Genomic DNA, 26691 nt, shown 5'->3' with positions numbered 1-26691 from the left:
TATTTAGCGTGTGGAAAGGTGCCGATTTAATAGCCACATCCCACGTAACTCTCGGGCATGAATTCTGGACACAGCTCTTTGGCTTTCCTTATTCGCGCTCAGTCCGGGGATTCCTGCTGACAGAAATGACAGCTCTTTGTTTTTTATTATTTTTTTTGAGAACAGCGTCGCGGCGCGTCTCACAGAGCTCTGAGCTCCAGACAGGGAGCGTTGACAGGGATCATCAGCTAATCCGCACTTCGCGTGTCCAAGGGGGTCACTCGCGATGCCCGGGGGCCCATGGGCAGCCGAAAGCAGAAATCAAACCGTGCAAATTTAAAACAGGGCTGTCATCCCGGATAAAATATTTGGGTGTCTGCTCCATGTGTCCCGCTCAGCGAGAAACGCTCGGTTTCACAGCGTTTCTGAAACGGGAGAGGCCCAGGCCACGGCGGGGCTCACCGCAGCCAGTGTGAGTGAGTACCAGGAAGGCGGAGCGCAGGAGAGGTGACCCAGAGGCCACCTGAAGAAGATCTAGGTGGAGACAACTTACATGCCCCCCAGTGCATGCACAAGCAAGTCCCCGGCTTCAGGCTAAATTTGAAGTCAGTAAATGTTCACTCTCCGCAGTTCAGAGGGTGCTCCTTCCTCAACTTGATGTTTGCTGTGCCTTTTGACCGCTTGTCATTTTTCCCACTGCCCTTCCTAATGGGGTATCTGTGGGCCGTACTCCAGAGCTGCAGTAATGACTCCCTGCTACAGACTCCGCCGCTGGCCCCTTGACCTGCCTGGCTATTACTCCGTTTCTCTCCTATCATTTTGCTGTTGCCTTCCAGTCTAGGCAGAATGTGCCTTTCCTTTTGTTTCTATATTAAAGCCAAAGTTTAGAGGAGCAAAAGCAACAAGGAAGCTGAGGGTAAACTGTCCATTTTTTTTTCCTCACTAACATTTGAGGTTTTTTGTGGGTTTTCTCCCTTCTGTGTTTTTTTCTGTCCCCTCAAGTGCGAATCCTTTTTGCATATTTTAACTGTAAATTGCTCCATTAGCGCATCTCCGCTTTTTCGGATTAAGACGCACTATTGTATTTGACAGTCAATTTGTTTAGAGCGTAATGTCTAATAAAATTTCACTGACTTAATGAATGAATGAGTGAGTGAGTGAACGAAAGAAAAAGACAAGGGTACCTACGCGGGGTAGTCAGGCGGGGAAGATGAATGCTCTCTCCCGATTGCCGGTGACACTGACGCAGTGTCTGACTGAGTCCGGCCGGCACCTTGACGGGCGCGCTGTGCTTTGCGACGTGCCGCAGTTGTTTGCGACGCGGGGAGCCGCTGCGCGTCGCTTTTAGGGACGCGACTGCCCCCGCAGAAGTGGCGTTCCCCCCCCGCCGCGCGCTGCAGAGAGTTAATGATACGTCTGAAAGCACCGCATGCATCTCATTCAGGCTCTGCACCGACCGGTGAAGGAGCCATTACAGCGCTGAGCTCACTCTCTTCCAGAGACCTGAGCTTTAGTGCTGCCTCTCTTTAAACATGCTTCGGCTTCTAGAACACTCCTGGGTTTGCGTATTTTATAATCTCACTATTCCAGCATATTTCACACTGTTCTTGCCATCCTACATTGTATGTTCAATTATTTTGAAAAATAATGTATTTTACCTGCTGCTACTCATATCCTCTTTCTGGTGGACAGTGCGGATGTAAGATTGAGTTTCTGAGTTTGAAATGATTTTCCTTCTTAGTTTTCTCCAGTATTAGTTCAGGCTAAAGACGTCATGCTGATACAGACAGCAAAGAGACCTCAGGCCATACTGAGCTCGTGGTGAGATCTCTCCTTTCAATCTTCTGTTCTCTGCAATGTTACGGTGTTGAAACAGATGTTAAAAGCGCTCCTGTTTTCTCCATATGTAAAAGCATCAGCATTTATCTGGTTTGGCAACCTACTGCACTTCATTTATGCTCAGAAGATGGCCAAGAATCAGATTGGATCCAGGTTCGATGTGCAAAGAATCTGATGCTGATCATCATGTAAAAATAAGCATTCCACAGAGGGGCTCTTAAATGAGATATTTCACGGCTTTAATGCATAAGCTTCAGCGCTAAAGCTGATATATCACGGACATGACTGTTGGAATTAATGTGATTCCAGCATATTGATCATGCTGCAGTGTTTTGCATGCATTGTTTTCCAGAATGCTGTGGAGTTTGTCCGTGAGGAGAGGACGCTGGGCTTTTACATACACTGCAAGACAGCATCCCACTATGCAGCCTGTGCTTTCGAACGCCAGGGAAAGGTCGAAGGTCATCCTTCTAAATTACATTCTGTCACCTATTCCTAACTCCGGAAGCGCGTGTCACCTGTGTGTGCCAACGCCCTCGACAGGGACATGTCCAAAAATGACAAAACAGGGGAGATGTGTGCCATTTCATTTACCAAGGGAGAAATTACATAACCTAAAAAAAAACAAAAAACAGAAGCTGCCACAGTCGCCAAATAGAAAATTACCGGCTTTCAGCAATGAACACTTCGGAGTCTCCGACTCTCCCCAGATGCTGCAGGAACCTGATAATTGTTTAATCACGTTAAACACTGGCAACTCCTGAGTTTTGAAGCCATCAGGAGATAAAGGCGCAGACAAGGAGCATGTCCCGCTCTGTCAGTCTGGATTGGGAGCGTGCAGAGCCGGGCTGAGTTAGCGGCACGCTATCCGCTCGCAGCGGTCTCTGCCTTTCTCTCTGCCGCTGAGCATCATGACAAGAATTTACTGATCAACATAATGTCCCAGGCAAAAAAACTATCAATTTAAACGGACCCGGTGCACATAAAAAAAACACTTCTGCCTTTATGTGAGTCTTATCACAGCAGCGTTTATGAATCTGTAAGCCTGTGGTGTAGTGTTACCTTGCTGTGCAGTGTGCATTGATTGGAAGAACATTGCCTTTGGGGAACAACTGTGAAGTGGGTGCTTTTTGAGTGTGTAGTTTTTTCCTTTTTTTGTGTGAGGTTGCGTTTGTTCTGGAATATTTCATCAGCAGTTTGCCTGTATCAAAGTAACGGGCTTTGCTCCGTGGCTGAAATTAAAATCTGATAAGGTTCAGATTTATTATTTTTTTTATCGCGGCCGACGGCTCCTTGGGCAGTAAAGGGGCGAATTAACCCCTCGTTTTCACACAGGCACGCGATGGGATGAGCCTTCAGATTTCACAGATAGTCTCATTCAGCCCCAGCTCTTTAAAGTAGGGGAGAAAAGCATTTCGCTTTCAACAGGAATGAACAATGGCTCATGCTTCGCAAGGCGAGTAGTTCATCTCAGCCTGTGAAAGCCATGTCAGGGTTAAACAGAATTGCTGTAATATGAGAAGATATCCGAAAGCTCTCCTCCCACTGGTGTAAAACCGGAATAATTAGAATATGAGGTTTATGTGGAGATTTTCCTCCCTCCAGCCAGTAAGGGGTCACCCCCTTGGCAGCAGCGAGATGGACTGGCTTTGAAGAGTGCCGATAATGAAAGATCTCTGCTCTGAAAATGAAGCAATTCTGCAATCAGCTGTTAACTGAATTCCCTTCATACTGCGTCCACATGCATGAATGTTTGACATCCAGAGTTTGGCAAAAGAAGATTAACTGTGATTTACGCGGGGGGTTAAATCTCAGAGTAAACACATAAAAATAGGCCACATTATTTCTCATGCAAACGTCCAATTCTTTTTTCCTTCCTCTGAGAATGGGAGTTTCAATGATTTATCAGTTGCAGAAGCAGATCTGTGCTGTGATTTTATATCGCTGTTCATTTTACGGCGTTCATATTTTGCACTTCCTCACCCTGAAGTAATTTGCTTTGTGACAATTATTGAGTTTTCTCAAAATTACTTTATGAATATTGGCATTGTAATTTGGTCCTTGCAAAATGTATTTGAAGTTTAATCGCAGCTCTCTAAAGCAGGAATGAAGGGAAAGGCAAGATCGGATTGCATGATGAAATATAGTGCTCTGAAATCCTTCTCAAACTTTTACCCTCAATGGATAGTCAATGGATCATTTGTTTTGTCTGTGACTGCCAGAAAGACCAGTGAATTAAAGGCAAAGACAGCTTGTTAATGTTTGAAGCTTTTGTCTTGTAGATTTGATATTTTTTTCCTTATTTGAATATTTTGCAGCATAATTAAAATACCGTGATGACAGCCTTTACGGTGGGCTCAGTGGGATAAATACAGTATACCAAAGTAACAAGAGTCCCATGTGTTAACTTAACACTGGGCATTGGGATCGCACAAGCTACTGTTACTCGGTCAGGTGTCTTACCTGCCAGAGGGCTCTGTTGGTCAGAGGTGTCAGTACAGTGAAGGGCACTTTCAAAACCAGGAAAGGGATAGTGAACCGTGTGACCTTGGCAGGTCGTCACAAATTACTCTGAACTATGAGACCGCAGACATGCTTCTTTGAAAAAGAGAAACAAGACGTGAATCAATCCAAACCAATCCAAACGTATCAGCAGTTGCCCCACCATTTTATTTTTACAGTTTTTTAACGGTGGCCTTTGCGTCCTGTAGCATAGCCGAGCGTCACCCTGGGTTACAGAATCGCCATAACAGCTCCACCTGCTGGCTGGAGTTGAGAGATTGCCTGTCCGTCAGCTGTGGCCCTTTGTTGGAGGGGCTCCATCCTCTTTCCTCTGAACCCCAGAAGTGCCACCCAGCCGCAACACTCCACACCTTTCCAACCGCTCAGTGAAAGTTTGAGGACCCCACGCTGAGGAGCAGGTACTGAGCACGCCTCAGGCACACAGCTCGGCATCAGGCTCTGAAAACCATCTGCGGACTGGGGCCTGCAGGCCGCAGCGCCGCCTGGACAGACAGATTGGGTGCTGTTTTTTCCCTTCTTTCAGCACAGCCTTGTGTTTACTGAGGGCTCTATGTGCGCGAGCCTGCCTCTCCAGACTGCATACGATACGCTAGGCCCACAAGGAGCACTCTTCACTTCGACTATTTTGAGCAGGCGAAGTAGTTTTCAAAGGGCAGTGAGGTTGTTTCTTTTTTTCTGTCTCCATACACTGGTATGTATTGTCATCTAAATTCCTAGTAGGGGCTGGGTGTTTTTTCATCAATTACAAGCTGGCTGGATCGATATTTGCTGGTTTTTGTATTGATTTAAGTGTACATTTTAATTATTTGTTTCCTTATGTTGTTGTCAAACTTATATGTATGGTTTGTGAATATAAATTACTCTGCTGACGTTTTAAAATCATTTTGTAACATGCGCCAACAGATGGTTAGTGCAGCCTTTTCTCCTGCTCCGTCAGAGCTGCATTCCTGCAGACCACACGCATGACCTTATCCCTGGCAGCAGCCAGCAAATTACACATATATTGGACATGTCTGTTTTGTGAGCTAGCCTTCACTCAGTCTACTTACAATTCTGTTTATTGTATGTATATATTTTCTTACTTGGAGTACTTCCTGTTTGAGACTGGGGCAGGTATTTGCATTGCCTTGTTATGTTGCAAAATTTGGCTTTTCCTTTGAAGTCCTCTTTACTCAAGCACCATTAGTGACCTGCGTTTGATAATCCCTGACCTGGCACGCACACACACACACCTCCCATCACAGCTCTCCTGAGTCAATTCAGCGGCTGCACAAAAAAAAAGGAAGTCGACCTCCTTCTGGAAGCGTGACGGCAGATTGGCACATCAATGCGGGCCCAGCCGCACGTCGGCGGGGAGAATTCTGCAATTAAAATCACTTAAGCTTTCATCTTCCGTGAATTATGCATCAGGACAATAATTGGCGGGAATAATTGGCGCCGGTCCCTGCAGCGGTGCCGTAGCATTGCCCCTCCCAGGCGTTTTGGGCACGAGGGAGCCGCGTTGCCACCCCGCTCGCCCTCTGCACCTCTCCCCCCTCTCAGTTGATGCTCACTCCCTAAAAGAGCGTGGCCCCTTCCTGTTGTTCCACCTATTGGGAAACTGTGTGAAGGCGTTGGAGGGGGTCTACCACACACACGTACACCATACCGTCCATCTCCGGTTGAGGCAGACAGACAACACAGGTGCCCCAGAGTTGAGTGGTGACAACCACTCGGAGATCATTATTGGCCATAAAAGCTATTATTAGAGCACATTTTTCCTGCTGGTTGGCTACATTAGTAGCAGGCCTGCTTATCCTGGCTCAGGGGTGCAGAATCCCCTGATAAAAGGAGAAATACTCCATTCAGATTTGTCTCAGGAAGGAGCCTCTCCAGGCCAGTGCTTTATAATGCCTGCCAGTGAAAGGAATGATGATAGGTTGTCCTGGAAACACAAATTGTAAGAGCAGGGCTTGTACCTACAGTGTGCTCTGAGCCTTTGCGGTAAAAAAAAAATCTTTTTTTGTTTCTTCTTTTTTTCTTTATCCCCCAAATCCATGGAGATTGAGGCTTTTTCAAGCATTTGAAAGAACGCCTCGTTCAGAAACTCATCGAGCCTGTCCCTCGGTTTCCAGTCTCCTGTAGCGGAGAGTACTGAGAGCAGCTGTGGTCTGAGGTCTTGGTGGTCGGGGTTAATGTCCTCGGTATTCATTACTAAGTGAGTAGACCGCATACAAGAGGTGAGCAGGGCAAGTTTACATCCCAGAGTGAGTACCCCAAGTACCAATTTGGCAGCCCAGCTTTGCAAGTTCTATCTGTCAATCAGGCTCTTGGCGGCTGTGATAAGGCAGCCCTGATCCCGTCTGATCTGCCCATGTGTCACTTCCTGCCTCACTAGCATATGGACTGAGGACTTCCTGTCACTGGGGCTTTTTTGACATTGCAGAGGAAAGGAAGGACACTGATTGGTCAAACAGTGAGTCGAGCAATCTCAGAGCTTGAAATGGGAGAAGATTCAAGGCAAGAAACAGGACAGATTATGACTGCCAGTGTTCATGGGAACGGAGTGTCCTCCATGTCCTCCGTGTGGGAAAGTTAACTCAAGAAGTCTGATTAAAAATGGGGCATGTAAGAAAGAACGGTTTTTCAGGGGGTTACCAGGCCCTGAGGGATTTCAGCCGTGTGCTTTAATACGGTTCCAGTACATTGCGGACTAAGAATAACGCACGTCATCTTTGGAAAGAATGTAAACAGCAATATATAAATAGACTTTGTTTTGCCTTTAATCTGAAAACAGACCACAGGATGTGTAAGGCTCTCTGCCTCCAGTGAATTCTTAGGACTAACTCTCCGAAAAGACAGGATGTGAGTTTCCTGTGCAGCAGCACACAGGTGCCCGGGGGGAGCAGAGGTAGCGCTCCCCCGGTGAACTGCGAGATGATGCGGAAAGGCTCAGCAAGTGAACAGGCGTATTGTTAGCCACCCGTGGACGTCAGGACCTCGTCACATCAGGCTGAACAGGGAGGCAGGAGCTGGTGTCACTTCCCCAGAGAAAGGAAGGTGATAATGATACGGCAACATGTCTGAGCAAGTTTGATGTGAGAGCTCAAAAGGGAACATGCATACACACGACACATCATACACACAAACACACAAACACACGCACACATATTATGCACACGCTACACTACGCACACAGTATACTCACGACATACACCACGCCCAAGACACACTCCACACAGAGTCAAAACACACACACACTCAGACAAACACACTATGTATGCAGTAGACCCACCAAGCACACACGCACACACACTGTGCACACTATAAACTTGCACACGCTATGCTCGCACATTAAGACACATATTTCAGCACACTTGTCAGCAGTAGTTTTTTCCTGTGCCTGTGGGTATACAGGAAAGGAACACTTCCCCTTGCTTCTTCACTAAGGGAACTGTAAGGGGGTAGTTTTAGTCTGATAATTACACACTTTCTCCTGCTCTCCTGGGTGAGATGTTTTGTAGCCCCTGTAGACAACCCCTTCAAGCAAAGAAAGCAGCCCTTCTCCCAAGGAGCTCAGCCACATCTCAGAGCACGGTGTATCAGCTCATCTGTTTCACGACTGTCCATAACAGCATTCATCAGGCATGTATATGAGTATATAAAACTCTCTGCCCATGGGTGCAGCAGGAAAATGCTCACTAGCAAATGAGCTTAATTGATTGTCACTCCAGGAGTGATGCTTGGCTAGTAAGAGCCTGTGAGTATTGGAGTATTGGATGGAGAAATCGTTTCCCAGCGCCGTGGGCGTTTCTTCGCTTGGCCTCGCAGCCTGGTCCACTGATCCCAATTGCTGCATCCCCTATGCAAATGGGGTGCTTGTCTCCGTTCTACACTTGAATTCGCGTGTTTCTCGAGTGCCGTGCCAGGATTGGGGGGCTCTGGTATCTCCCCGACGCCACATGTTTGTAAGCGCGTTTAATGGCGTGTCCGTCACATTTGGGCACATCCATCACGCTGCTCTCACACTCCGTGAGTGCAGTGCATTCTCCGAACAATGGAACTGCAGCCTGCCTTCACACTGGTGCCCTGATGAGTGTTCCAAGCCATTTTTCACTTAGTATTGACTAATGACTTAGCTGCTTTACTTTCATTTGAAATCCACAACAGTCTATACACAAGGCTGTGTTGAGTTATTTTTGTGTGTTACGGGCAACAGTGATTAATATAGTCTACAAACATTCATTTAGGTGGGACATTGGTCTAAAGCAGTTTTATGCTTCCTGTTGAATTTTGGAGCAGTTTGTTTTGCAGTACATTTTGGCATTCATTGAGTAGCATTCTTGAGTACCTATTGTTTGTGCCAAAATGGGGTAATGAATGATAATAAAGACTTAATTGAAGTCAAATTGTTCCAGCGAATCTCAACAGATCTCAAACTGTTAAACCGTCTCTGCCAAGCTACTTGTCTGCAGCGTGGGTCTCTGGCTTTAAGAAGTTGGCCGTGATTTCATCAATGCCCCCCCCCCCCCCCCCCCCCACCAAAGCATCAATAGAAATAACAACTTTAAAAAAAAAAAAATCCCTGGTGGAGTTCTCAACTAACAGAGGAACCAGGCTGAATCCAACAGCATTGTGCATTATTCTTGACCTAGAGTGTAAAGTTAAGCAATCCATTCTACAGTTTCGTTTCTCACAAGAAGCCAGACCTGGCTCCTGCGGCGTTCAGAATTGAGGACAGCATTCAGGGGCACAGCTCCGGGGCCCGATCGGGGCGATGCGCGCACTTGCGCTCGTGAAGGTCTCGAGGCGTCGTGATGGTGCCTTTGTTTACCCGTTCCGTTCCTCTCCTCTCACCCCCCCGTTCTTTCCGCCGTATCTCAGATGGCAGCTTTTTTTGTCCTGCTGGGACTGCTTTGCCTTTGAAAATGGATAAACAAGCGAGCTTTGGCTCTCGTGGAGGAACGCTGCCAAAGGAGGCATCTCTTTGTGTTCCTCCGCCATGCCTTTCATACCGTATGTGGGATCAGTCTTTCTGTCATACCTGATTTTTTTATACATATGTGATACATAAGTATAAAAAATACACATGTGTATACATATACTGCCACTGTTGTTGGGGGGGTGTGTTGTGTGTACATCTCCATGTAATATGGTGTTCAGAATGTAGTCACTGACCCAGTTACTTGTTCATATTTCCATGTCAGAATCCACAAATCATCTCAAAAGCTGAACGTGCCGACTCTGTGAATCCAACTGAAAAAATATGCTAGGTTGAACACCGAAAGAACGTTGTAGTAAATGTAAAAGAGGCATTTGCATGTTTATGGTGAGGACCTGTATGGAAGGCACCTCCACAGAGTGGGTTATTCAAATGCTGTCTCTGCCGTCCCTCCCAGTGGTTCCCCCTTAAAACACACGGGGTATCTTTGTGCGTTCTGAGCCGTCATCAGCATTCCTCGCTTCGTTATGCCTCTGTGTTTTTTAAGAATAAAATAACAACCCATATCTATATGGAGAGAGCCCTCCCCCGTGCTGTCTCTTAAACACACTGGCAGCGTGTTGGTGATTAACACTGTTGCCGCAGGCGACGGCGCAGCGAATCACAGAAAGCCGAGCCACGCCTGGCTCAGCGCCCTGTGAGTTAGGGATTAAGGAGATGTTGGAAAATTCCGAAATCAAATTGGGGTGATTTCAGTTTTTTTTGGAAACCACAGTGCTTCATAGGATCCTGTGGGTTATATAATTATTGTGGTCGACACTCGACTTGCGCTGTGCTCCAGTGCATCCCAGTCTTGTATCTAGTCAGAAAGCTTTGCGATCCATGGGGCTAATAGCCCAAATAAGAATTAGCTGCTGTCTGGTGCCTTATGGGTTTAAATCGAGGAGAACATTTTATGAATATATGGTACCACGCATAAATGCAGGGTCTATATTATACTGTCTGGGTTTATTTCCCTCTGTGCAACATTGACCTTATTAAAAATAAAAATGGCTTTTGAGTACTGTGTCATGTATTTGCATAAGGGAAATGTGTAAATGTGGCCATTTATTTCGCAGTTCAGTTTATACCTGCAATTTCTGGCTGTTGCACTCTGGGTATTTTAGAGTGCAGACAGAGAGCCACACATGTCATGAGTATTTTATTAGAATACATCAAATAATAAAAATGAGTTGAGGCCATTGGAAAGCAGAAAACACAGTCTTCTTTGGTTCGTTTCACTCTAATACTTGTACTGTCCAAATGATCTTGCTGCTAGCTCAGAAAAAGTCAGGCCGCTGATGTACCTGTTATAAACCTCCACACCTCGATAGCTTGACATGAAGACGCTAGCCAAGGTTGCAAAAAATGGAATGACAAACAACTTTCATAAGCTCATTCATAAATGAACAAAAGGTGATCTGGTTCCCTCTTGTCTTGTCATTGTAATGAATATGATGGGCAGACAATGGCATGTTTTTTTTCCCATTATCGCATGTCTGTAGAAATGAAGCACTGTAAATTGCTGGTCGTTATCAAGAGAGTGTGCCGTTTGGAAATACCATTCATCCTAAATTCCTTGGAAAAAAAAGATGATTATTTATATCCACAAGGCATTGTGTCAGTTTTGTCTTAACATAAATCTGCATAATTGCTCAATGCTTAATTTTTGCTCAATTAAGAGGAGCCACATCTGTTTAATTGAGCATAATAGTGTGTTGACATCAGTCATCCCCCTTTAATTCCCTATAACTCAAGATGAGATGGCTTGTAGCTGTTTGAACAGGTGATTACTGGTATTACATCTTTCGTAATGTGGCACCTGACTTTAATTTCCGTGTCAGTGGCTGAAGCAGTTAAGATCTCGCTCAGGCTTGTGGCAGGGGCCGTGTATTGCCTGCGGTTCTGGCTTAGCATGCTAGTTTTTGAGGTGGACAGGTAGTGTTTTGCCTTCAGTATTGCCCTGATGAGTTTGGCAAAGGAGTTGTGATGCTGAAATGGGCCTGGTGGTGGGGATGTGTGTTTTTCGATCAGTTTGAAACCGGAACATTTTCAGGACTGACTTTTTGAGTAATCAAACCCATTTCCCATCCAGGCTCAGTATGCAACTGTAGCCCTGTGTAAGTAATGACTCTGTACTCCACACTGACAGGAAAAGTAATAATATTAATGGATTATCTGTTATTTTATTCAAGGCTCTCCTTCCTGAATATTGATGAGAAAGAATAAAACTAAAAGAAAAAAAATATGCTTTTTTCCTTTTTTAATTTATTCATTTTTATTGTAGTTAATTAACAGACATGAAAACTGTACCAAGTAATCTATTAGTGATCATGTTGTTGAAGGTTCAGATAATAAATATTTGATTTCACTCAGTCCCAACCAGAAAGTAATGAAGGCACTCCTGAAGAATGAGTAAGGTGTAAAACTACCTATCAGGCAGGTTACTTCAGGACATGTTCAGCAACGGTGTGTGAATATTACTGTACAGACGAATACAAATCCCTTTAAACCCAGCCCCTAAGAAGAGAAACATTCCTGGCCATGCCTTTATTGGGTGGTAAACCTCACCCCCAGTGGCCGCAGGAACAATGCATTTTTCCCTCCTCAGTTCAGTCCTCATCTTTCCATTATTCCTCTGAGGCTACGTGATGAAAGCAGAGACACAACAGAGGCCAGCAGAATCCCTTGTTATTCAAAGTTATATGTGGTCAGTTTACTAAGGACTTTTTTTCCCTTCTTTTCTGTGGTTGGTGGTTACATCGCTGCTTTTAACAAAGCTGTCTTTTCAACTCGGCAGTTCTTCAGCACTGGTGAGAATTCCGTTACCGTGAAAATTTGTCAAGTCCATATTAAACATTAAAATACGGGCTCTATTAAAATAACTATCGGTCCAGGTGCTTTGTGTGATGGCATGATAAAACAATGTCTCCTGAGGAGAAAGTCCTCTGCAAAATGTTTTGGCGTTAGATTTTGCACAGCTTTATTCTGTAAAGTCCAGCTGTTCAACATCTTTGTATCTCATCAGTGAGAGATGGAGTCGAACCGTAGCCAATGTACAGGATTAAGGTCCTTCCACGAAGACAAGATTGAGCCCATCTCAAATGTCATTCTATTTGGTTGTTTACATCAGGATGCTTAAAAGATCATGTGTAAGGGTAGACAGATATTACCTTGCATTAAATGTCAAATGCGAATATGAGAAACACAGTAAAAACTCAGTGCTTAGCAATGCATACAAGATATTTGTTTAAATTATTCTCACCGTACAGGAATCAGATTCCTCTATTCGTAAATCTAGAAAAGTGAAAGACATATTCTTTTCTCACTCAGCATCATTGGAAAGGGAAGCTACATGGTCAGAGAGGCTCACTCTGATTGGCTCCTGCCAGCCCTGGGCTGACTTGGCCTTCACCTCAGTTATTTACACGACGATGGGGAAGAACTGCTGATGTCGGCAGCTCTGTGTGTTACTCAGTGCGAGATTAAACATTAAACTTTAAATCTTTCGAAGTGAAAGGGCAACGCCGATGTAACATGAAAGTGCAGAGGAGGCCTATAGAAGAGCCGAGCGCAGAGCACACGCCCCATGGCCTTATGGGATTGATGGATAGTGACCAGTAGCTCCAGTGCTTCAGAGAAACTGGGCAACTCCCTGTTCATCTTACAGATGAAAACAGTATCAGTAATATGGTCATTCTCTACTTCCATCAAGCTCTGTATATAGTGTTCAAACTGACTCTTTGTTAATGTCAGGAATTGTCTTTACCACTAAGGACAGTAAAATGATCATCCTCATCCTAATCTTAGTTATTACCAGGTAACTGTGATTATATGATACCGTTGTCTTGGAGACTTCATGGTATTAAGACTCCCGAACAGGATAACAGCTATGTAATTGTCTCTTGAGGGGATATTATTTAATTGGCCTTAATGAAAGTTTTTTTTTTTTTCCCACAGATAAAGAATTCATGGTTGTTTATTTTCCAGGGGCATATTGTAAAGGAAGAAAACAAGGCAGAGCTCTCTTATCTTCTGTTGCAAATCATTCATTCAACGCTCTGCAAGAGTAATTGAACGTTTAGCCAAAAGCGAATTACAGTAAAAAAAAAAACTGTTAAAACAAATTTAATTTTTCTTGTCTGCAAATGGTGCGATCAGCGCGGTACCGCGACTTCAGTAGCAATGTCGAATTGGTCGCTTTGAGACTGATGCGGTGCATACTTGTGGAGCTGCACCAAACGTGCGATTTTGTGCCGTGCTGTACTGTGATGTGTCGGGAACAAATTCTTTCTGGCAGCTTTACTGGAGCGGCTGATTTAGTATTTTTGTTGTCGGTTCACAGAACGCAGCTTTTCCTTTTCGAATCGCTGTTATCTTTCCACTGGTATTTTGTTGAACAGAGCAGAGGTGAAAAACAATAGTGTACAGATTGCGTTTCAAAGGTCAGCTGTCAGGTTGAGCGTGCCGTGATTTCTGTAGAAATACAGTAAGGTCATGATTTTTAGCAAAGTAGAACAATGCTTGCACAATCTCCCAAAAACTTTCCCTGGGAAAGGTTTAGGACAACACTTAACGGGTAGGACGTTCCCTCAAGAACAGCTCCTGACACTTGTGTTTAGGGGCCTCTTGTGATGTGAGCAGTTGTTCCCCGTGGGACAGATTAGTACATGACACATGGCCAGTGTGCGGCCACTCTTCCTGCTAGTCCGGCCCTCGGACACCAGTCCAGACCCACAGGGAATTGTGATCGTCCTCATGGAGGTGTCGAAGAGGAAGCGTGTTCAAAGCGCCGTTCACGTCCGACTGTTATCCAAGCTGTCGGCATTTCTGTGCCGGGAGTCCTCCCTCTCCGCCTCTGCTTAAGAGCTGCGTTAGGGTGGAAGTGTCAGACAGCACGGAACAGAAGTGCACGCTCAAGCTGTTCGGATGGGAAAAAAAGAAACGCAGTGTAATTTGACCCACTTTTCATTCAGTTCAGAGACAGCAGCAGAGAGACGAGCTTGTTTAGACACGCGCCTCCGTTAATTTCGCTCGGTGCGAAAGCTATCATTAAAACCCGGCCCCCTGCTGTCCTGACATCCGTTATCAGAGGGGAAATTCAGTGGATCAAAAAGGGGAAGGTGCGACCCAAACAGAGGTGCTTTCTTCACAGCTGGAGGGGGTACAAGCTGGTGCTGAAGTCCAAACCTTGCAGAGAGAACGGCCTGATGTTTGAGCCTCATTAAAAAAAAAAAAAAAAGAGTCACAGAGGAGCAATTAACAGGCAGGGGAACGACGGATCAAAACTGCAAGTCTCCTGGTCAAGGAGTGAGAGAAGAAAACATCATGTCATGTTCATTGCCCACAGAGAAGGCAGCTCAGACATGCCCAGCGAAACAAGAACCGCATTACAACTCCGCTCCTTTAATTGCCATTCAGACAGTGTTTCCCCTAGCAACAGCACAGTGCCTTTGCTATGGACCACTGCATGGTGATGGTGAGACACATAGTCAATTTGAATATTGAATTTGATTCAAATAATTACAAGCTTACTTGTTGTCTTTTTCCCAATCACAGTAATTGGCGGTGCACTTTAAATTTTGATTCTAATTTTTTTCTCAATTGTTGTTTTGTTATCCAGATACCTGCAAACACTGCAAATAGACAGTTGCTGTAAGTTACATTGAAGGATACCAACCCAAACCCCATAACACCTCCCCAGAAATGATTGTAGCTAGCATTTGTCTTACCATTGCAACAATTTTTACAGCTTGGTTTTCTTGTTCAGAAGCCTTGTTCATAAACTAGTTTGTAAGATTATGTAATACAAATGCAATGTGTTCTGTCGGGTTGCCTGCTGTTGATGGGGAACAGGTTGGAAACACTGCTCAACACACTCAGGACAGTTCTGAAGCTTCTGCGCCCTGCCCGGTCACACAGTCTGGGTTTCTAAGTTCGCTCTGGGCTGTGGAATAAGTCCAAACTGGAGCACTGCCATTCCTTCATTCTTGTCAAATCGCCTTAAGGGCAGTGGGATATGAAGCAGAGGTCTATCAGTTTCACTGAGGAATTTATCAGCGCCTGAGCTCTCGGTAATGCCAATGGAGGCAGCAGACAAGGGTGAGCCCTCCAGAGTGACTGATTCATACACCCCCCCCCCCCCCATCCCCGAAAGGATGACAGGGGGAATACAGGAGGGTGTCGTGCCTGCTTCTCCAGGTTTCCGAAGGTCGTTTCATTCATTTTGGAGTACAGGGGCTTCATCAAGTCCTAAAGGCATTCATAGCTGTTAAAACTGCACGGCATCTGCTCATCGTTATCTGAATTCTAAGTGGTTAAGTTCCCTTAGGGTCTGCAACTGTTATTCTCTTTTTCAGGTATCGGTCTACCTCTGGTGAACACTGTGGAACTGTCACTTCTCATATTTTGATATTTTCCAAAAAGTGAGAAGTAGGCCACTAAGCCCACTGAAAACTGTAGTTATCGTTACAGTATAAAAGTCATGCCTCAGAAAAACCATGCTCTTTTTTTAGGTTATTTTATCTTTTTTTTGAGGAGGGGGGGAAACAAAAAGAAAATCTGTATGAAGCTCTGCACTGACTTGTTCCATGTTTACGTAATGATACTAGAAACATATCGTGTCCTACAGTAAGCTGAGGGTCACTGGCTTCAGTGAAGCGCCTGTTGAGCAACGCTTGTTAGTTGATATTTGGCGGCGTCTCGAGCTGCTGCACAAAGCGGATTGCCATGCTCAGCCTCCCACTCATTCGCCATCAGCTTTTTCATGCACCAAACGAAATAATGGAACTTACAAAAGACCTTAAATGACCGGAGACCATGGAGAGGCCCGCGCCATGGGTGATTTTGTCAGTGCGCTAATAGGCAAACGGCAGACGCGCATCCGATGGACGTCACAGAGGAAATGAGCTTGAGGCAGGACACCGCGGATAATGAAGGCCTAATTGTCTTTGCTTGCCTCTCTTGCCGCTCTCTCGAAGGTTCGAGTCCACAGCCCTCTCAGCCCCTTCCTGCTTAGAGAAGCTTCTCTTTTCACAGTGCATGCTGGGAGAATCGTCCGCTGGGCAGGCTGATTGACCCTCATCTCCAGCTTCCGACTGCCCCCCAACCCCCACCCCCCCGGCCTTTGCTCCATGCACATAGTTGGGTGTTTTTTCCCTATAAAAAAAGATTGCTATGGAGATGCAGTGCTTTTTTATTTTTATATATGCTTTTTTTTTCGCGAAGCGCGAGTTGTGTGTCATTACCATCCCCGGCTTGAGTGTCCTCGACAGTGACACCTACACTAAAAGCCATTATGATGTAATAACCGGAGTGACTCATGTATTGGCAATGAAACAGAAACCGAGAGAAATGGTGTCAGAGGATGGGTTGTGTGGCTGCGCAAACCCTCAGCCTAATGACTGGGTTCACCAAAGTCATGTTTTCCGAAAGGCGTATGGAGTTGTAATGATGTTAGCATTGCACTTACAGAAGCTGCACTTTTGTTTCGGCATTTGATGCTTTTTGAGGGCAAGGAGGGGATCATTTCCAGTCCAGTAAACAGACCTGTTGCGGTTGTTTACCGTGGATCGTAATGTGCTCTCCGAACGCAATTAAACCTTACTACCTGCTGTTGTGTAATCGGTAAAGAACTATTAGCTGTAATTGCGTTTTTACAGTACAAGAGTACATGAGCAGGCACGCACACGTGTAATGGTTCATTCAGTTGTAGGTTTTATGAATAATGTAAGAAGTTAAGTTAGAATCACTCCCACCAGTTCTTTTTTAACCCAGGTCTACTACTCCTCACGGAACTTGGCCCATATTTACTGTTGTTATGAGCGTTACATTACAAAGTCAGTTTAATGACACCGCTCCCTCATATTTAGCGAGCGCCTTTAGAGAATTGCATGCATCATTCATGTATCAGTGACCATTTTAGAACTTACATTTACATCAAGAATTTACAATTTACATTTACATGCGGTAACTCAGCAAGTAAACAGGGTCCATGACTGCGCCCATGGGTTGGCCCTCTGTTTTCTTTCCCATGAACCCTTGCGGTGTGGAGTGATCGTTTATGGCCCCTTTTTCTTCTGCATTCCCTGCTTACAGCTGTTTCATCTCTGCCGATGTTGATTTCCAACAAAACCTTGAACCAGTTATTGACCAGCAGCCAACTGGGTGTGATAAATCAGCACGCGAAATGCCCCCCATCCCATCGCCCCTCCACCAGCACCAGAAAGCATTCAGAGCATAACCCGAACTGTCACCCAGACCATAGAAGTGTTCCCCTTAATCAATCCCGCCCCACTACGCTAATAATCACTAAACTCCACTCAGAAAAAGCAAGGTGATGGATTTACACATGCGCTCCTGAGTCAAGCCTTTTTTTTTCCTCCAACCACGAGTCTTTTTATGGCTTCTTCGCTCCCCCACGGGGGATTTACAGCGGTGTGTTGGGGACATTTACAGGAGCATGCTGGGAAATTTGCTCTTGTCGTGAGGACCGTTCTTCACATTTATACTCCACTCCTGGGTGACAGGACACAACGCGGGTCGTCCCTGCAAGCGTGTGCCCTTTGAGGTGCACGCACTGTGACCCATTACATTTACGCCAGGTGTGCCTAGCAGACGCTCTTATCCACAATGACTTGCGTAGCAACATTTTTCTTTCCATTTTATCCTTTTTTTACAGCTGCTCAAGAGATAAGAGCCTGTGGCTTGATCCGTTTTCTTCTTTGCCTTCATTTTTTTTTCCTTTTAATGTTCAGGGTAGCTGATGCTGCTGCAAAGTGAAGCTTTGCAAGCGTAAACATACATGTTTGCCATTTCATTTCCTGTCTGATATACATTCCTTTCCGCTTAGACGCTGTTATCCCAAGCAACTTACACAGCTTACAATTTTTACATTATCTGTGTATACAGATGGAGGTTTACTGAGGCAGTTCAGAGCAAGCACCTTGCCGAAGGGTACCACAGCAGTAGCCCAACCTGGGAATCAAACCAGGAACCTTTGGGTCAGGAGTCCTGCTCCTTACCACTGCACCACTGCTGCAAGGTCTTTAGGAATTCATGACTCACCAAACCTTAAGTACGGTGAGAAAAGACATGTGGTGCTACCATAATGTACAGTGCAGTATAATGAAAGGAATGATGACAATACATTTTGCACTTAAATTATTTTGAACTTAAGGCGTTGTGGAATTTCTAGCAAGTGTGTGTCTCAACACAGTTCAACTTGTTGACTCCATGGAAATGCCTTTTTTTTTTTTGGTTGTTTACTTATTTCCACAGCAACAAAAGAAGAAATGGCAATACTCTTAAAGCAGTTTGCATGACTTAAAGTTCAAGAAGTAAATAAGCCATGGCCACACCTCAGAAAACTTCCTGACTCCAACAAAAAGTAAAACCCCGAAGTGACATGCTACTGTATTATAACGATGTTGTGTCCTCCTGAGACAGAATACATGGCTGAATAATAGTCATTTAAAACTGAGGCAGCGTTATGCAGCGAGGCGACAACAGTGCTGCCAGTCCGATATTACCAGCTATCCGCGCTGTCAGGCAAGCGCGCATCGTGATCTGCACTTTTGAACTCGTCAATGGCGCCTCGCCCCCAAAAAGAAAAGAAAAAAATGACAAACATAGGCATTCTGCTTAAGGGAATGTGCAACTATGCAGTGACGGGCGAGTCTGAAGATGTTTTGTTGTATAACATATGATGTTTAAAATGTCTTATTACTCCCCAATTCCACGTTTCTGAAATGTTTTGAGTGCCCGCAGTCTTCCATAAATGTTTGCTAGTTTCCTTTCCGTTCAGGAAACTTCTTTTTTACAATGCCGATTTTCCCAGCAGTCCGTTTGTGCATTTTTCACGCATACAAATTTACGTTTTGTATTAGTTTTTTTTTTTTTGCCTTGCTCTTTGCTTTTTAATGCCATGCATTCCCATCTGTCTGAGGAAACATCCTTTTCAGATGGGCTTCCAGCATCACAAGACCAAAGCTACCTGCTCTTTGCAGCACGCTACGCGCCTCGAACGTTAAACGAAACCCTATTCATTCCTCCGGAGCATGCTTGTGCGCGGTGCACCAGCAAATGAGATTCGAGCGAGAGAACAGGGACGGTAATAACGTTTGTGTCGTGCGGCGATAACCGGCCGCTTGCTTTTGCTGCGGCATATACAAACAAGAAAACCTGCGGCTGTCGGGCTGTTGAAAGCGAATGTTGCAGAAAAGCCGAGAAGAGGAGAGGAGACAGCGGGAGGGGGCTGGTGCTGTTTTTAGACCCCCACCACAGAAGAACAATCACACTGCATTTACTTCCTACAAACTTTACATTATCCGCGAGAATAGCGACACGTGATAGAACGCAAAGCCATTTCAAGCGTCCCAAGAGGTGCTCTCAGAGTTTCTGACTGTGGTTGGTAATGTGAGAACAGACCATCCATGTGGAAAACTGTGTCACTCGTTTAATTGATTACATTAACGGCCAGAGCAGATGACAGATGCTGCCTAGACACCCTCGTATCTCATAATTATGCATTAGGATTTTCAGATTTATCATTTAAAATTGCTTTGGGCTTTTCGTTTTCCTCACAGAAGTAACGAACATGAAAAAAAATATTGTTTGACGTTTGCCCGAAATGCCCTTAGTATCTCTTGGAATATGGGGTCGTTCAAGTTCCTTCTTTGTCAACTTATTTGCGATGAAAATTTAAAATATGTATTTTCTGTATCTGTTCCCCTCATGAAGTCAAAATAAGTTTTCCCTGTCTGGCTGTGTGTCCCGTTCCCTTTAACTGCATTACAAAACTGAAACAGGTTTCTCTCTCTGTCCTCCTTGTGTTCCAAAGCTTAGAGGTTTCTCTCTGTTCTGTCTTTGTGTTGCAAAGTTTAAGAGAGGTTTCTCTCTGGGTTCTAAGGCTTAGAGGTTTCTCTATGTCCTCTGTTACAAAGCTTAAAGAGGTCCCTCTTTGTCCTGTCTTGCAAAGCTTAAAGAGGTTTCTCTTTGTCCTCTGTTGGTGCATAGCAAAGCATAAAGAGTCTTCTCTCCTTCCTTTCACTCCCTTTGCTGTGCTGGGAACTGTCACATCTGCACCAGGCTGTCAAATGTGCTCAGTGTGAACAGACTGGAGCTGCTTGAAGTCTCCTCTGTGGTGTCAGGAGTCCCCCCCCCCCCCCCCCTTCCCACCACCTCTGCCTTATGCAATCGGGGCTGACTGTGGCAGAGGCAGAGAAAGTCTTCCTTCTTGTCTTGGATGGTTTTTCAGCCTCGTAATTATGACACAGCACAAACACAGCTCCTTCTTCAGTGAGCTGGAGCTTCCTCCCACCCTTAGCGCCCACTGTTCAACAAACCCCATCCCGGGCGCTCTGCTAGCTTGCACCACAGGGCTGGGAATTCTGGGTACAGTCTGAAGGCTAGAGACAGCTAAGGGGGCAAAGTGCACCCTTAGTTTAGGAAAGCTACACATCGAAATAAGCTGCACAGCAAAAGTGCTGGCAAAGTCCTGCGCCTTCCTCTTTGTCCCAATCACAACACCAATGCGGCCAGGTTCTGAAAAGAACCTGTGGGTTGCATTTCGGACGGTTTTTAAGAAGACGTTCCCCTTTTTATATAATCTTCGCTTGTTGTTTTTCAAAGAAGGGGCGAGGGCGGGAGTGCGGAGCAAAGCGAGATTTTCACAGAATCGCTAATGCTCGTGTCCCGTGGACGTCATTTTCGTTTCATTCCCCCCCCGCCCCCTCCCCGCGGGGAAGCAGTGGAACAGAGAAGTGTAGCTTAGGGCTATTTATACACGGAGGGCGTCATAGCCTGTCCAGCGACACTCTGAAAGCAATCAGCTGCCGAGCCATCACAACAGCGGGGAGATAATAGCCTTAAGAGCCAATTGCCATATAAAATATCCTTTTGCGCATTTCACAGATGATTATGAAGGTTACCTATTTTCTGTTTTTTCCAAAGCTTGACAATAGGGGCTAAATCCTGATGAGAAATGTAGGCTGCTTATTCAGAATGGACTGAAGCCCAGAGCATCACACACACAAAAAAACTCCGCATCAGAGGCTGTCTTTGTGTTGTAGCAGCTCTCCTTTGGGCCTATCACTGCTGCACGTACGAGACATTGCTAGGAAAGCAGTAGCAGCTGTCTGTAGTCTCAGATTGCTTTACAGACATAAAATAGCTCCAGGCTAGCTATAGATGATAATATACAGGTAAAATCAGTTCACTGAACATTGCAACCCACCCAAAACTGTGTTCATGGGTTTTGCTTTTTAAACTTGGGTTTCTGTGTTCAGTTAACCCTGTTAATATCACACCCTATGTGGTGACCCTAGTATTATGTACACAGTCGTGTGGATATTAGGAGGGTTCATCTTTGTTGATCATGATCAATATCTTATTTCATCATGTGGGTGTGTATATACAGTGTAAAAATATATAGATATTCAGTAATCATATTAATGGCTAGCAGCCAAAACTTATTTTCTCAAGACTCATACTGTGTTGTGTAGGCAACAGGTAAATATAAACTGTTCCACCTCTGCCCTGCATTTTTACCCTCAGGACCTGTTCCAGGGTCAGTTTACCTTAGTCCTTAATCCGATCACATAAAAAGAAATCATGTAACCCAGGGTCAGAAGAATCAAAATGTTCCATTGTACAGTATTGGACAGTAGTGGTAAGTAGTAGCAGAGGTGTTTGTGTTGAAGTATAGTTTTCATGAATATGTTCCAATGAGATACTGTTCATAATACTGCAGGGCTTTTTTTTTTTTTTAAATACGATCATTCCTCGTCCAGGCATTTCCTCTCTGTATGATGGTACAGCTGCAATGTGCATTAGCGGACTGCATTACAGAGTGTATAATGTCTTTTAATGACAGAATAAGTTGTAATGACAAAATGCAAATGAAGAAGCTGTTTCATTTTCCTCCATTATCGTAATATTCTCTCAGTTCTTCTGAAATAGGATAATGTGGAAATTGCTGTTGCAGTTTTTTTCCCCATGTTCCCTAAGATTGTCTTCTCCAGTGCTTCTCTAGCATAGTTATTGTATTCATTCTTTTCTTGACGGTTTTCTAACAGGGCTCTTAGGTTCCCCAGTATTCAGATGTCTGTGAGCAGCATAGTTAGGTCCAGCACCATTGGAGGAAGAGGAAGCTGGATTCAGAAGTTGTGTGTTGTGCTGCTTGCAGAGGCTTCAGGACATGATCCATCTGGAGGAGTGAAGCCTGTGTGTACTGGACTGTTCTGCCAGAAGAGTCAGGAGGGTACCACAGAGCCGCCAGCACTCAGACTTTAAAATAAAATCTTTACTTACTTATTTATTTTACTAGGAGTGTTTACTGGGAGGGTTTTTGTTCTTTTTTTACAGTGATATTATTTTCATACTTAAATTTGAGAGTGGATCACTCACTTTCAACTAAACTCATCCTGAATTATCATATAATGCCACCATACTGGCAGATTTTAATGCCCTGTGAATCAGCATCACAGCTTTTTATATGGGCATGTGATGCCTCACAGCATTGCATCCTGTTGTTTTGTGTAATTCATAGCCATATTTCTAGGTTTTTCAACATCAATCATGTGCAAAACTCCTGAAGTTGAAGACATTATTCCGTCGCTTTTCGAAAGGCTGCTGTTCAATGTGCACAGCCTCCTGCCTTCTGCCTGTGGCATCCCCTGCTGACACATCCCCCATCCATCCCAGATCAGAATGTGATTGGATGACTCTTGGCTCAGAAGGGCTCCAAACATGTGATTAGGACCAGCCTTCTCTTGTCCTGTGACTGGCCCCAGCAAAGCTGCCTCCACTGTGCCCTGTACCATGAACAGTTGTGATTGGTTGACTTCCTCACCTTTCAATCGGCAAGTTTTCACCATATGAACTGTAGAATCCACTCGAGTTTTTCGAAAAGGGCATCAGCATGCAAATCACCAGGAACTCTTAAGATAATCAGAAGATAATTTTATTAATGGAGTCTTATATAACCAAATGGAGGTGGGCCTTAAGAGAAAAGTTTGCCACAGGGCTGAACTTTAATTTGCTTTAAGGGCAGTCTCTGACCTTTCACTGGCAAAAAGCAGAGTTCTACAGAGATGGAGAGGGTCAGGTTTCAGCTCCCTGCAGTCTCTGGTACCACTAGTCGTTTCACGCCCCCTGACCTTATCGTCACGGCACCGCGCTCCTCCATCCTCCGTGGGGGGAAAAAGGGGGACCCAATGTGACCCGGTCACACAGACGAGTCCCTCAGCGTCTGGGTAGCAGAAGCCGCCATCGCTCCAGCAAGTCCTCCAAAGCGTGCGGCCCGCGTTACGGCCGAGCGTTCCGATGATGGATAGAGTCAGTCGGAGGATTTTAATGGAGGCAAGCCGCGTTTTAAATGGGTTAATGAAAAGTTACTGTGAAGAGCATGCTGCCGTTTTAAGGCCATTAGTCCTCTCCGGGCGCGGGATTAATAGGCAGAGCTAGTGTCGGGGACCGGAGCTAATGAACTGGCACCGCGCCTCACCACGCCGCTAAGGGAGAAAGGGGCTCCCCCTGGCACCCAGCCGCAGGCAGGGAGATTCCCCAGGCTCCAACACCAGCAGCACACCCCACAAGGTGCGACTGCACCGCCCTCTCTCCAGTATCATAGATTTGGCGTAAACTACAACAAAAGGCCAAAGTTGGTGTTGGTGTACTGTTTCACCATTGCACATTTACTTTGTTCCCTCATGTGATGGACAACATCTAACCTTTAATGGGAAGCACTCCGGCCAAACACTGCCACTCGCAACAGAGTCGGGTTTGAGGGTGGGAGGAGGGGGCTGTCTTTGTTCAGAGGGATCTCTGCTTGAAAGCCCTCGCCGCGGCTTTGACAGAACACCTCTCTAATGAGGGCCTCCCTTTCAGCACGGGAAACGTACGCGCCCGCGTCCACTCGCCCGCGCCGGCGCTACCCTGCCTCATTAGCATAGCTTAACAAGGCCTCCCCGTCCCCCCCTCCGGTCGCGGTGTCACGTCCAGCCCGCTGGAGTGGTTAACCCCTCGGCCCCGGAGGAGCGCTACAAAGGGAGCGGGATCGCTCTCGCACCCCAGCGATGCCCCCTCGGCGGGGCTAACGGTGATCAGCGCTCCGTAACCCCCGCCGCAATGCTCGGGTGCTCCGTCAGGAAGACGAGGTCTCCTGGCTGTCTCACTCTGTTTCCATGTGTGAATGGTGTTGAGCGTGTGCTGAAAGAGCAGAGCTGGAATGTTGAATGGAGAGTGACATTGTTACATCACAATATTCCCGGGGCGTTTAGGGATGGGGAACGCAGAGGATCTCAGACAGGGGCCAGAGCTGTAATTTGAGGGGTCCACACCTCTCATTTGGTGCAGATCCAGTGATGTGTTACATGGGCAAAAGAGACGGTTGATCCAGCCCTTGTCCTGCTTGTATACAGAAGACTGTTCTGAACAGCAGTGCCACGTAATTTTAATCAGACATGGCAGCTACTGATGGAAGTTTGCTTTTAAGCTGGTATTTGTGTAGAGAGCATGTACTTGGATCTGTGAAACTGTAAACAGGATGAAGGAAAATTATGTAAAGTCTGCAGCGTCTTTGTTCAAAATGTCTCCAGAGGGAAGTCTGGCTTTCTCAGTTTATTGTGAGTGTATGCGCGCGTGTGTGTGTGTGTGTGTGTGTGTGTGTGTGTGTGTGTGTGTGTGTGTGTGTGCGCACGCATGTGTGTGTCTGTGTGTGTGTGTGTGTGTGTGTGTGTGTGTGTGTGTGTGTGCGCGCGCATCTGTGTGTCTGTGTCTGTGTCTGTGTGTGTGTTTGTGTGTGTGTTTGTGGCTGGGATATAATTTCCTCCTTCAGCTGTCTGGCAGAGTATTTCTCAGACTGAATGGTCTGTCACTGATCTGTGCTGATACCTGTTTGGACACACAGGGACAAACACAGAGAAGTGAAAACTGCAGAGTTTTTGGAGCCGGTTCCATCAGCAGCATTGTTTCCAGCGGAGACGCCAGCAGGGGAGATGAGGGGGTGTGGTTTCTGCGCTCACTCACCGTGTCTTTTCCCTGCCCTTCCCCGCAGGGGACACAAGCGCAAGCTGGAGGAGGCCAGAGAGAGCGAGGAGGCCGACTCGGCCAGCGAGTCCAGCAAGGAGTCCAACGAGGACGAGGAAGGCAGCAGCTCGGAGGCGGACGAAATGGCCGCGGCGCTGGAGGCGGAGCTTAACGACTTCATGTGACGTGGACCGAGGTGCGGGAGGCGGAGCTATACATTTAAAAGAAAAAAAAAAAAAAAAAAGGCAACAACAACAAACCTTGATTCAATCATGGAACAATTACTGCACCCGCATGGTGGTACCAGAGCAAATGAAGAATTTTTTGTTTGTGCGTGCACGTGCGTGTTTATGCGTGCGTGCAGGTATGAAACAAATGTGTTCAGAGGGGGCTGATGGTAAGGTTTGGGTTATTTGTGTATAAGTAGTTGGAGCTGTAGAATAGATCATTTTAGAGGTATGGATAAAAAAAGAAAAAAACAGAGGTAAATGTTTTATTGTGAAATAAAATAGCGGCCGGGAATTTTCCAGTTTTCCGTTTCATTATTTTTGTTTTTCATTACAATTTTTATATGTAAATGTAAAAAAAAACTAAAAAAATAAAAAATTAATAAAAGAACAAAAACGATTGGTCATACATGCCAAAGAGTTTAAAAAGGCACGTCCAAGCCTGCAGCTACTTCCTCACGTTTTACCCAGCTATCTTTTCTCTTTTCTCTTTCATTCTTTTAGTAGTTAATGTTGTTACCAGCCGTATGGCCAAGACGCCTGAATGTGTGGCTTCAGATCTTCTCTTCCCTGCCCCCCCCCCCCGTATTTTTCAACCAATGTGAGCTCCATCAAGGCAGCTCGTACATCAGGAGTAGGACTTAACTTATTAAGTTAAAGCGGATGAAATTAAATCAAAATTAAAACATTTCCGTGGAGGGCTCGGTGCCATTTGGATGAAAAGTTTGACCCGTCTGTGAGGATTTTAAAATGTTTAGATTAAAATAAAGAGAAACTGAGACGTGACTGTCGAGGGCCATGTGCCGATCAGATCAGCTTGACCCACTCGCAAATCATAATTACACAAATCAGTGATTGGCAACTGAAGTGGGTGGATTAAGTGCTTTGGCTGCAGCCAATCAGAGCCTCCTCCCTTTCTCTGTTATTTTCTCAGTCCAGTTGATTTAAGTCCAGACTGAAGAGTCTTTTTCATCCTAGCATTGCCGTGTCCCGTGGAGCGACGGGGGTGGAACTCTGTGCCACTGCACTGCGTAGCGTTTGACGCACGTCCCCGGGTAACCCTACCAGCCGACCCGAAACTGCCACTGTGCGGTGCAGCCTCCGCCTCTTACCTTACACAAAAATAATAATAAA

General features: G+C 45.6%; 1 protein-coding gene across 2 annotated transcripts in view; it reads left to right on the top strand.

Annotated features, from left to right (window-relative positions):
• ctdp1 (CTD (carboxy-terminal domain, RNA polymerase II, polypeptide A) phosphatase, subunit 1) overlaps positions 1 to 25844 on the top strand; it is a 94766-nt gene extending 68922 nt beyond the window's left edge. For both annotated transcript variants that reach the window (XM_036555018.1, XM_036555017.1), the window contains exon 13: positions 25359 to 25844. In XM_036555018.1, coding sequence (XP_036410911.1) covers positions 25359 to 25515 — 157 coding nt within the window. In that variant the 3' untranslated portion in view covers positions 25516 to 25844. The remainder of the gene's footprint in view (positions 1 to 25358) is intronic.
• The last annotated feature ends 847 nt before the right edge of the window (positions 25845 to 26691 follow it).

The sequence above is a fragment of the Megalops cyprinoides genome, chromosome 21 (assembly GCF_013368585.1).
Source record: "Megalops cyprinoides isolate fMegCyp1 chromosome 21, fMegCyp1.pri, whole genome shotgun sequence".
In the NCBI taxonomy this organism is placed as follows: domain Eukaryota; kingdom Metazoa; phylum Chordata; class Actinopteri; order Elopiformes; family Megalopidae; genus Megalops; species Megalops cyprinoides.
The sequence above is the reverse complement of the archived record's forward strand: the minus strand, read 5'-3'. Positions and strand labels throughout refer to the sequence as shown.